Source organism: Lepisosteus oculatus, chromosome 3, assembly GCF_040954835.1.
Source record: "Lepisosteus oculatus isolate fLepOcu1 chromosome 3, fLepOcu1.hap2, whole genome shotgun sequence".
In the NCBI taxonomy this organism is placed as follows: Eukaryota; Metazoa; Chordata; class Actinopteri; order Semionotiformes; family Lepisosteidae; genus Lepisosteus; species Lepisosteus oculatus.
The window spans coordinates 4,755,480-4,767,765 of record NC_090698.1 but is presented as its reverse complement, the minus strand read 5'-3'; the positions used below and the strand labels follow the sequence as shown (position 1 = coordinate 4,767,765).

Genomic DNA, 12,286 nt, shown 5'->3' with positions numbered 1-12,286 from the left:
ATACAATTTCTTGTATTAGGAATTTGTCTTTTCGCATACCCCAGCTTTTCTCCATGAGACACAGACAGGGAGAGAAGCTGGGGGTCAGAGTGCAGGGTCAGCCAATGTACAGCACCCCTGGAACAGTTGGGGTTAAGAGCCTTGCTCAGGGGCCCAACAGAGTAGGATTCCTCTGCCAGCTATGGGATTTGAACTGGCAACCTTCCAGCCACAGGCACAGATCCTGAGCCACAGAGCCACTGCTCTGCCCTATGCTGCCTTTACAGTATAGTATAAATATTCCTTAAAGTTCTCAAGTTCTTCTGAACAGCAGCCTTCCTCACCAGATCCTATCTGACACCTTTTTAACTAAGAAAGGCAGAAGGTGCTCCTAAGTCCGCAGACACTGTTATTGTTCTCATGTTGAGAGAAGGGCAGTCAAAGGTCCATTCTCCTGTCTTTAAAGTTGGGCCACTACTCCAAGGCTGATAGGAAGCTTCCAAAGCGACTAGCACTTCTTCAGCGAATCTGGCCTCTGTTTGTACAGTTGAAAGCACATTTCGTTTTTTCTGCTCAGAGGTATTTGGCAGAATTCTTGACAGATGCCTCCGGTTATTTGTGCATACCTCATAAATCTGAGAAAGTCCTGGGCAAAGAGAGAGAGAACCAAGGTGTTTTCCATTAAAAGAAGAGTGTTAATGTGATAGAACAGGCTGGGTGTCAGCAGCAGGAGGCGAGAACGATGAACTCACGTAAAGGGGGCAGTTCAGTGGTGAGCAGTCAGCACAGATGCCACAGCCAAGCCTCAGGTCCCTTTTATCAGAACCTGGCAAAAAAATTGAGCAAGTTGTCTCTCCGTTGGTACTCTGCTTTGAGGAATTGAAGATTAAAAAGCATGATCTGCGCTGAAAGTTTTAAGAATGCTCTTACCGATCCACCCCCGAGCTACAGTATATGTTAAAGCCCTCTTTCTTATTTCATCTCTTCGAAGTCTTCTTCTGATTTTTAAAGTCAAGTGCAGAGCTTTAGAGAGCATTACACTTCGAGACGTGCAGAAAAGCATTTCCAGTTGAAAAGAGCTACAGTCATGAAACCCGCCTAAATATTTACTAGAATGATGATTTAACGCACAACGAGTTTGAAGATGATAAGAAATGGTCTGTCTTTCTCCTTGTGTCTTTTGTTACACATGTCCCTGAAGGTGAAGTCGTTGGATCCTCTGTGACTTCCAACAATAAGTGCAAAAAGCAGTTGAACACTAGAAATTATAATGTACGAGGAAAAATCTGACTGCTCATGGTTACATTCTTCATCTCAGTTTTCCTGGCTTGTTGGCAGTAACCTGAAGAAAATGTCCTTCTCAAGTGCGTAATATTGCCACTACTATTTAAGAATGGTGAGAACAGACAGACATTCTACAGAAGAATATTTTCAGAAGTATAAACGGTTCAGCCAGCTTGCTGCAGGCTCCATGTGTCACGCCCTCTGCAGCCAGAGGGCGCTCCTTCTCTGTCCTGTCCCTAGTTTCCGGTCTGCTGTCCTTCCTGTCCCTCTCTTTCCCTCGGGCGATATATTTCCGGGTCTTGCACTCTGTCCTCGCTCAGCATTGACGTTCGGATGTCCTGAGACCCGCCTAGCACCAGGGCGCCCCACGTCCGCTCCCTGAGGGCATAGGTTTCTATACGGCATTCCTGAACTCTTTGCACTATGAGCCCGGGCCTTTTTCCCGTCTCGCCGCTACGCATATGTGTCTTTTTCCGCTCTCCTGCTCCCCACGGTTAGTCCCTTTGGACGTCCGTGACACCATGTGGCACAAACTGCTCGTTAGTTTCTTTCGCTCTGCCGGACAGTTACTGTACTGTCAGCTTTGAGCCCCTGGCAGTGCGTGTGTCTGTTCCCAGATGTGGATGAGTGCGCGAGCCCCGTGACCTGTGGTCCTGGCAGCCGCTGCGTGAACACGGAGGGCTCGTACCGCTGCGACTGCCGGCCTGGCTTCCGCCCCGACAGCAGCGGCCGCCTCTGCAAAGGTGAGTTCTGTCCCCCCCGCCCAGCTCGTCTGGGGAATAGCGACCCGTTCTGCACATGTGCTTTTTTTTGCTGATTAATCCAAAGATCTCGTCCTGCTGTCCCTGGGAGGTTCCCAGGGAATCTTCCTCATCCCTTTGGTGAAAGATGTGCCTTCTTTTCTGATCAATAAATGCAGCCCTTATCCTAGGTGCACTTATGTCTCTGGGTTACTGTTGATCCTGAAGTAGTTCTCTGTGTTAATTTAAAGTTGTCAATTCCTTCCACAATTTTAAATACCAGTTGCTTTGTAGTCTTTCCCGCTGAAGACTAAAGAGATGACGTTCCTTTAATGTCTTTGTCTTAGGCACTCCTATATATGTGAGATGCTCTTCTTTATATTGAGTCCACAGCTGCAAAGTTTTTAACACAGCCCCCAGTATGTAACGTTAGTGAAGACAAGTTCATTGATGAGCCACACTTGTGATAGGTTTGTCCAAGAACGTTTACACATATTTTTCATTTTCCACTATATTTTCTTAAGGTATTGCCATGCCTTCTCTGTGCATTTCAGTACTGGACTATGAAAATACCATGATTCACCATGGTATTCCTTTATTTGAACTGTGCAGCACTGTACCCATGCTTTCAGGTTCACTGCTTTGATTGCTACTGAATGCAGGGGAATAACAAAGAAAATACCATACAAATTTACCGTAGCAAACCTGTAAAAGGACAAACGTAGCACCGGCAAAATGCCAGCAGAGTTAGTAGTGTGATGAGGAGATGCAGGACAGAATAAATTAAGATTGTTTGAGCGTTTCTGAGATGTTCATGTTCGGTGCCATGCCGCTGTGCTTGCAGACATCAACGAGTGCCTGGAAGGAGAGTATTGCTTTCCTCAAGGAGAATGCTTGAACACTGAAGGCTCGTATCAGTGCCTGTGCTCTGAGGGATACAAGACCACTGCAGAAGGGAGTTCCTGTGTCGGTAAGGATCTTGGAAAAGCTCACGGGTTTGTCCACCCCTGATATTGAAGTCACAGCAGCTGTGGATAATGGAGAGATGAACGTCATTCCAGAATCTGAAAGAGGAAATTTCTCAGACTGGTTATTAAATCTCAGTGAAAATAAATTAATTGACGGTATAGAAAAAATGTACAAATTCCAAATTAAGCACAAAATCGTGAACTTTGTTAAACTAGAGGAAGTCCCAAAACCCCTGGTCTCACCACGGGCAAGAGTTAGAGAGAACTATGACGTTAGGCGGCCCTTCCTGCTCACTAGTCCCTGTAATGACTCATGAACTGCGATGTACGAGCGGACAAGTACAGGTTGTGCAGAAGACATTTCACTGCAGAAATGTTCCAATGTGATCTGTATGCAGAGTTAACAAGTAAGTGGTAGTTGCTGGCAAAACCGTCTCGAAGTCGAGAGCAATAATTATTTTGGATTAAAGGAGATGTACTCACTAGCCTGCTTGTTTACAATATCATAGGGCCACAACCCAGCACTGGAAGTATTTGTTGCCTCGTTCTGAATCGCTACGCATAGCTGCAAATGTAGTCTATTCTGTGATGTAAGTTGGAGGTTTGACAACTTTCAGTGTGCATTAGACTTTTATTGTGGTTTGAAATGCTCTCATCAAAGCTGATTTTACCTAACGCCAAAATGTAAAAACAGCGTTGCAGCTCCCCTTTAAAAGTAATTCAGCGCTGGAGGCAAACTGGTTTTGCTTCAGAGTTTAGCTCCGTGCCTCTCCCAGGACGAGCCGTAGCACCCTCTCGTCTCCCGTCACGGGAGCAGGCTTCTCTGACGTGACGCCCGTGTTTTATCCCGTGGCCAGACGTGGACGAGTGCGCCAGGCCGGGGCTGTGCCAGGACGGCCGCTGCACCAACACGGAGGGCTCGTTTGAGTGCCAGTGCCTCACCGGCTTCACCACGAACCCGGAGCGGACCGCCTGCCTCGGTAAAGGACACTCCAGCAGGAGACCGGGGAAGGCCAAGAGTTATTGATTTGCGGAAAGGTCGCGTCGTCTGTAGATATGAGCTGCGTTACTTCATCTGCCTCAAAGTATTGGAATTCTAAAAATTCTCATACCAGAGAATGAAACAATGAACATCTTTGTCTTTTCCTTCATCTTCTTTCTATGACCGTCATTGATACTGCAGGTACAGTCTTGGTGTTACTTGATGTGTTCGTGCAGGCGGGGTGAAGAGCACACAGGGATGATCACAACCGTCTTTCCGTCGAGCGCGGGGTTTCTCTTGTCCCGATGGCTTCACTGCTCGTTGCGGCCGCGGCTGGCTGACCGCTCGTCTTTCTCTTTGCGCCCAGACGTGGACGAGTGCGCCGAATCGAGGGGCGCGGTGTGCAGAAACCAGCGCTGTGAGAACACCATCGGCTCCTTCCACTGCATCACCATCTGCGAGCCGGGGTACAGGGTCACGGCCAGCGGGGACTGCGTGGGTGAGTGCGCCCAGCCGCGGGCCCAGCCATGTGGAAACACAGCAGCCGTGTTGTTACGGTACCACCATCCCGCCACCAGGGGGCTCCAAACCCACAGGCACCTACTTCAGCTACTCAGAGAAGACTTAGACCTCGTTAACCAATCCCAGCACTTCTTCATCACCACACCTCCCCTCCCCAGCCTACTTGAGCTCTGCTCTCTGGCTCATCCCTGCTCAGTATTAGGTTTTCACCTGCGAGCTCCACTTCCTGTTTTCCCATGAGACAGCCCTTTTGGCCTAACAACTTTAGCCCTGTTTTGTGACCACGAGTTTTTGGATTCTCCTTCAGTTACCTGTGCTCTAGGACCTTCTGGTTTTTTACTGCTTTTGGTCTTTGACTTTGGATTTCCCTGTTTGATCCTGTTGGCAGTCTTTGAGTTCCCTGGATCCGCACAGGGTCCGTCCCTAACAGTAACGTAACACATGTGACCTGTGTGATCCTACTTCTGGAACCTTGTTGATCCAGGACAATTGCACGCATCCCTGCTTACAAGGACCAATAAAACCTGATCTGCTCGGGGTGGGGCGAAGAAGCATCACAAAGTGCTTCTTAAATATATAGTAGGAGCCACTTCATCCATCACTGAAGTGCAGCAATCCTTCAGCATCTGCAGCCCCACTACACAGCAGATCAGGGGGACAGGTGAGAAATCAAGGGCAAAACACGTGGGGCCCAGACCAAGTAAGACATCATGTAATCATTGAATCATGACCAAATACCCAGGATCTGAATTGAATGGCTCATCCGAAGGACAGCACCCGCTACAGAATAGTAACTCCAATCACCACACTAGGGCCAGGACAGAGGTTTGTACCACCTGCTGCTCAATAGTTTCCCAGTACTGAGGCCCGGCCTTGCTTGGCCTCTCAGATCTGATGTGATCAGGCTGCAAGGAGCCAAGACTCCTCTCAAGTTGGATAATAGTATGAAACATTGCTGGGAGCAATGAAGAAATTGTTGATGCTCAGAACACACAAATCGTGCAACTCTTGAGTGTGTCTAAAGTGTCTTAGGACTTTTGCACTGCAGTTTAGATTTTTACATCCCAGGGAATATCAGGGTGAGAAAGAAGAGACATAAAGGAGGCTCATTCTTGTGAAAAGCCTTTGTCAGCAGAGTAGAAAGAAAGAGCAGCAGTGAATGCACCTTCAGGTTAAAGAGCCGTTCCTCTAGTCTTCTTCGCCTGCTGCACGCCTGTGGACCGCGCTGGAGAAGAGGGGGGGGCGCCGCGCCCGTTATCGGCTGTCCCGCGGAGAGCCGACAGCCACAGGGGGCTCACAAGCAGAGCTGGAATGCGGAGAGGCCTCTATCACAGCTGTGCTTGGACACGTGTCAGAGTGGCGGGGTTTTTCCACTCCAAGAGGGAGGAGGATTTTTTGTTGTTGTCAAAAACAGTACCCCCCCCTTCCCCCTCCCCCCCAGCACCCAGCCAAGAAACGCATCTGCGTCCCATCGGGTTCTTCTTCATCTCCGTGGCAACGGAACACATGGCGGATAGTCTGAGCTCGTGTGCTAGGAACCCTCCACCACACTCTCAGGTTGCGCGGGACACGGTTAGAGAGACGCGCAGCGCAGAAATAATGGAATTGCTGTCTGCCTTTCCCTCGGTGCCTCTGCTCCTTCTGGAACAAATATCAAGCTGGTACCTTTGCAATTTATGTTCCACAGGAGCTCGTTCAGAAAGGGCAGTATCTTTCCTTGAATTTAATACTCATTTTGGAGTTTTCACCTGCCACTCCTTCCTTCACCACTCGAAAGTGGCCAGTGAACAGAACAGTGCTTTCTTTCCCATGTGACATATGTGATATGTAAATAAAGAGACCAAAGTGAAGGGTGGTAGCGTCCAGCCTCCTCTGTCATGCGTCTGTCTTGCAGACATCAACGAGTGTGCCAACAACACCATCTGCGGAGAGCACGCCTTCTGTCAGAACCTGATGGGCTCGTACCAGTGCATGTGTGACCCGGGTTACGAGACGGCAGAAGATGGGAGGAGATGCATGGGTACTTGTCCCAGGGGTGCCAGCCTGAGGGGTTTAGCCCACAATGTTCTCTACCCAAAAGAAAATGTGGGGCACAAGAGGGCATGTGAGATTTCCTCACGTCTCATTTGAACTTCAGCAGCTTGAGGCAGTGGGGTTACTGGGTCCTGGAAACAGTGGTCTGATGCAGCCATTTCCTGCAGGCTGTGGTGATGCGTGAGGCTGTTGCCTCAGGACTCCACTGTTCTGGTCCTGGTCTCCTACCTGCCCTCCAACACGCTGGGTTTGACTGGACACTACACACTCTCCCTTCCCTGTATTTATCCCTCTGAGGAAGGAAGCTCTTCCTTGGAACTCTTCACCTGCCAGTGAGCTCAGTGGCCTTGGCCCCTTTTGCCCCCACAGCTGGTTCTGATTATGGGCCCACACAGAAGAAACCTGAAATGGGTCATTTCAATCACTGCTACACATGTGCTATATACTTCTTAAACAGACACGCAATCCTTGATTCTGGCTCCCAGGTGGAAGCATCTGTGACCTTCAGAGACACTGTTTTCACATCATTTCAGACAGTAAGCAGGCTCTGTTATATTTGTTTTCTCAAATGAACCTCTGGTACTCCTTCAGTAGGGGGCTGCTTTGTGCCACTTAACATGACCTTTAACTGTGAGGTACACAGCGGACACACGGCACCTATTTCAGTGTGAATTGTTCCCCTGATGGCAGTGATCTGCACCCTCTGCTTGGCAGTGAAAACAGACTGCTCCTGCTTTCACATGTGGAAGAATTGTCTGTCCCCTATAAAGGGTCCTACCTGCGAATAGTTTTATGGGGAGCTCTGCTTCACCCTTAACACTTACTAAAAAAACATTCCTTTCGTTATCCCAGTTAACCTTAGGTCTGAGCTGTAGACAGTCCGTTGTGCACCTGTGTGTTTCGGGGCCGGTCTTGGATCCTGTGTAGCCCGGGCCCCCGGTGACCCCGTCTTCTCTTCCCAGACGTGAACGAGTGTGAGAGCATGCCGGGCGTCTGTGGGGCCGCCCGCTGCGAGAACGTGGAGGGCACTTTCCTGTGCAACTGCCGCAACGAGCAGGACGAGTACGACCCGCAGACCAGACAGTGTGTGAGCAGGCCCGCAGCAGGTACCAGCACGGCCGCCAGAAGACGAGAGGGATCCGGGGTGACATTAAGCAGTCCACCCCCCAAAAAAATAGAAAACCCAAGACGCCATCTGGCCATTGCCCGAGTACCTGGAAAAGTTTGCAGCGGAGGTTTGCAGCTGTTTCTTGAGCTGCCAGACCGAGACAGGCTTGCTGCTTTTTTTAAACAATTGAAAATTATGTTCGAGAGAGGTTTTTTTTTTTCCTGTGCCCACCCATTTTTTTATGCTGGTGTATGGCGTATGGCTCTGTATTTTCTGCATCCTTTATCTTAGATGCTCCAGAGTTAACAGCGTAACTTTCTGCGCAGTTCCTTTAATATTTTTGGCTTCGGGTCAGTTAAAAGGGCCAACACTGCCCCCTAAAGTTCAGTAAAAGAATGAGAAACCTGGTATTTTGTTGCCTGTTCTAGATTTCAGAGTCACACATCATTACTATGTTTACCATATAAAAAGCCCGTGTAGATTCTTATGGCGGCTATATTCTTCCTCATTTATCAGTGAGACTGATTCGGCTATAAACCCAAAATGCGTTTCTGTTTTCTGGGGGAGTTAGTGTGTTGATTTTTGCAGACTCTGACTACTTTTTCAATTCCAGAAAAGGGGGAATTATGGTTCTTTTTTTTTTCCACAATGAGGACAGCCGGGACTTAAACAGAGAATGTCCCAGTGAAGTCGAGTGGGATGGCTTCCCCTTATTACGAGTCGGATACTTTAGGCTGCTGCCGTGTTTTAAAATCTGCTGGCCGGCTGGTCTTTTGCAGAGCCCCGAGTGATACCCATCAATGCCGGGGGGGCGTCAGTACCGGACTCCAGGCCGCAGCGCAGCGACGCGCAGGAGTGCTACTACAACACTGGAGACACGCGAATGTGCAGCACGCTGTCACGCAACACCACGCACCAGGAGTGCTGCTGCACCATTGGGGAGGGCTGGGGGCTGGGGTGCAGCTTTACACCCTGCCCGGCGCCTGGCACAGGTACCCGCGTGTGGGGCAGAGCCTGCTGGCCTATCCATCTCCACGACGCACAGTTTTTTTTTTAAAGTTTTTATTTAAATAAAAAATAACTTCACAGCCAGAGGAATTCACAATTATAAAAGCAGAAATTTAAGCTTTTGACATATTTCCATTGTATGTCTTGCCTTTTGATTCTTTAAATTTCTAATAGAATTTAAATAAAAAGGGAATTCTACATTCAAAGCATCAATAGAGAGAGCAGTATTAGACCATTTATGTTTGTGGATGAAGTATTTCGCCAAAATTATTAATAGATTAATAATAAAAACATATCTTTTATCCAAAAGTTCCACAGCACACATGGGGCAGGAGTGTGTCTGACATCAGCGTCCCATGTGGAGTGCAGAAACTCCCCGTATTCACACAGCTGACTTTAAACCACTTGGATCCATTGTCTTCTCTTACTGGGCCATGAAGGCCTGGAGTTGCACGTCTTAAATCAAAACTGTAGCAAACATGGAAGCTTAGGCTATGTGGTCCAATGTACGTATTGAGTGTAAAAAACACCCAGGAGCAATTGGTGCTGCTTTGATGTTTCATCTCTGACGGAAGGCGGAATTCTCTTCTTGTTTACCAGAGGAATTCCGGGCTCTGTGTCCACGTGGGCAGGGATATGTGACAACAGGGCTGGGGTCCTTCAGTTACCAAGGTAAGGAAGGACTCTGTAAGGACAGATACATTACAAAGGCTGGATTGCGCCACTAATCATTTAATACCTCTGCAGAATGATGGGATACGGTGTCAGTTCATCCAGATTACTTTATAGGTGATCACAACAAATTACAAAAAAACAGTAAGTAAATTCTGTAGATCTAAATGTTGCATAATTGATTGTTTCACAGAGCTTATTTGCAGTTCTATAGATATGCAGTAAATCTCGTCTTGAAATGTCTAAAAACACTGTGAAGGTTTACAGGGCGATTTTTTCGTCACCTACACCTTTCCTAGCGCCACAAAAAAAGTCAAAAAGTTTACAATGAAAATCAGTTGCAAACGTCCCAGGTTTGAGGTCTCTGGAGGCAGCATGTGTTTCTGTCCTGATGCTCATAGATCTCCATGTTCTCCTCCGCAGATGTGGATGAGTGCAAGATCTTTCATCCGGAGATCTGCAAAAATGGTGTGTGCTCTAACAACATCCCTGGGTTCAACTGCTACTGCTTCTCCGGCTACTACTATGATTCAACCTTACTGGAGTGCATTGGTAAGCGAGCTGGGAGTTGCTACCCAGCAGTTCTGTTTTCGGGAGGTAGCCAGGCCAGGACGACGAGCTCAGAACCCCCTTTGCCTTGTGGGTCATGCCAAGAAGCTGCTGCAAGGACACCTACAGCAGTGTGAGGGGGAAGCGAAGCAGTGACTGCTGGGAAAGAAGCACGATTGGCCATTAATTAATATTTTATTTTAATAATTGGGCGATTAATAATTAACTTAAAAGTTAACAGACTAACAGATAATAGCTCTGATATAGTGTTACATCAGTAATGTGGCTGTCTTGCTTGGAGGTTGTCTTAACAATCTCTCCCACACTTTTGTTTCTGAACTGCATTAAATTAATTTGACGAAGACCCCTATTATAACTTCCTTTGTGTCTCCTATTCTCTGTCCTCAATGTGTCTACACTTAATTTCCACTTGCCACTTGTCTCCTGTAACTTAATTTAGCCAGCGGCTCTATCACGGTGCAGCTCACAGCTCACAGCTGGCAGCCCACTGCAGCTCAGCAGGTGTGAGCCTGGCCAGTACCTGGAGGGGAGACTCCTGGGAAAGCTGAGGCTGCTGCTGGAAGAGGTGTTAGTAGGGCCAGCAGGGAGCGCTCACCCTGTGGTCTGTGTGCGTCCTAATGCCCCAGTATAGTGATGGGGACACTATACTGTAAAAAAAAAATGCCATCCTTTGGATGAGCCATTAAATCAAGGTCCTGACTCTCTGACTCCCCATTGTCTCTGTGGTAATTAAATATTCCCAGGGCAGTTCTTGAAAAAAGTAGGGGTTTTACCCCAGTGTCCTTGGCCAAATTTCCCTTTGGCCTCCTAATAATCCCCCTCTCTGAACTGGCTTCATCACTCTGCTCTCCTCCCCACTTGTAGCTGGTGTGTGGGGAGAGTACTGGTGCACTGTGGCAGGGGAGTCCCCATTATCTGTAAAGCACTTTGAGTGGGGTGTTCAGGAAAGCGCTATATAAGGGTAAGGATTAATTGGTAGTAGTATTTCCCTTGTATCACTGTTGATCATCCTAGGATTGGGATAGTCAGGGCCTTTAATCCCACAAGTGGTTAAAAAAGCAGAGTGGGAGTGTGCCGTCGCTATCACAAGATGTGAGAATGGGGTTGTTCGCAGCAGAGACAGGTGAGACAGTCGCTGAGACATGGGTAGGCAGGAGTCCTGGGCTGTTCGGAGCTGGAGCGGTGAAGGCAAATGACAGCGTCACGTCCCTCTGTCTCACCCTCTCAGATAACAACGAGTGTGACAACGAGGAGGCCTGCAAAGACGGGCAGTGCATCAACACCGAGGGCTCGTACTACTGCACCTGCCAGGCCCCGCTGGTCCTGGACGACACTCAGATGAGCTGCATCAACACCACCAGCGAAGACCTCGGTACAACACACAGAGGGGGTGAAAGGACAGGCCCCCAGGAGAGTGGTGGCAGGCTGACACGCCCACCATTCACTAGGACAGTGTGGGCAGCCCTCACACCTAGACTGTAGCATGTCACCTCGAGGATTTTCAACTTCTAGTTTCGCTCTGCATGCACAAAAACCCTTACAAAACTTGAAACCTTTAAAGTGAAGCCGATTAGTTGAATAGCTTATTTTTTATTACCTGTCAATTCAAGGCGGCCTTGAGTCGCTTGATTTTGCGCCACAGTGGCAGAGATTGGTCAACCTTATTACTTTCAGAAGGTGAAGCACGGGTTTTGGAGATTGCTTCGTTTGTTGCACTCGTTTGGGGTCGTTACCCAGGTTAGCACAAGCCAGTTTACTTTTTGAAGTAATGTTGAGATTGAAAGGGTTTTGTGGCAAAGGTCATTGAGAAGCAGGCTCGTGAAGGAGACAGTGAGCTGTGACATGAGGGAATCAAGGTATCCAGTGAGGAAGAATGAACTCTCTCCCAGCCTCTCTGTACATGGAGTGTTCCCGACTTCTGAATGGTACTGCATCCACAAGGAAGCACTGAAATGTTTTATAGCTGTGAGCAGATTATACAATAACCTGCACCCAAGCTCGATTACCCTAGCAGTGTCCATCTTTCTTTCTCCAGATGAGAACCTTGCGTACTGCTGGCAGGAGCTGACCCTAGACCTGGTCTGCCAGCGGCCTCTCCCGGAGAGACAGGTGACCTTCACGGAGTGCTGCTGTCTGTATGGGGAGGCCTGGGGCCTGAAGTGTGCTCTCTGTCCCGGCCGGGACACGGGTGAGTCCTGCGGTCACTGACGACGAGCAGTGCTGTCGAACCTTTTCTGGCTGTCAGAAATGGAAGGCCTAGGTGGGCAAGGTGAAAAGGGAAAATCTATAAGGAGAAGATAAGATAAGATCACTTTATTTATGTCTTTTCGCAGACCCCAGCTTGCTCTCCATGAGACACACAGACAGGGAGAGAAGCTGGGGGTCAGAGCGCAGGGTCGGCCATTTATACGGCGCCCCT

The 12,286-nt window shown here is 48.6% G+C and overlaps 1 protein-coding gene across 5 annotated transcripts in view; it reads left to right on the top strand.

Moving 5' to 3' along the window:
• The window catches only part of LOC102693071 (latent-transforming growth factor beta-binding protein 4), a 94,032-nt gene that overhangs the window by 74,943 nt on the left and 6,803 nt on the right, over positions 1-12,286 (top strand). For 4 of the 5 annotated variants that reach the window (XM_069186346.1, XM_069186343.1, XM_069186345.1 and 1 more), the window contains 11 exons: positions 1,881-2,006; positions 2,848-2,973; positions 3,829-3,951; positions 4,321-4,452; positions 6,370-6,495; positions 7,472-7,615; positions 8,397-8,609; positions 9,226-9,297; positions 9,721-9,849; positions 11,096-11,239; positions 11,903-12,055. In XM_069186346.1, the coding sequence (XP_069042447.1) occupies positions 1,881-2,006; positions 2,848-2,973; positions 3,829-3,951; positions 4,321-4,452; positions 6,370-6,495; positions 7,472-7,615; positions 8,397-8,609; positions 9,226-9,297; positions 9,721-9,849; positions 11,096-11,239; positions 11,903-12,055 (1,488 nt within the window). The remainder of the gene's footprint in view (positions 1-1,880; positions 2,007-2,847; positions 2,974-3,828; positions 3,952-4,320; positions 4,453-6,369; positions 6,496-7,471; positions 7,616-8,396; positions 8,610-9,225; positions 9,298-9,720; positions 9,850-11,095; positions 11,240-11,902; positions 12,056-12,286) is intronic. The other variant, XM_069186344.1, reaches the window with a different exon arrangement.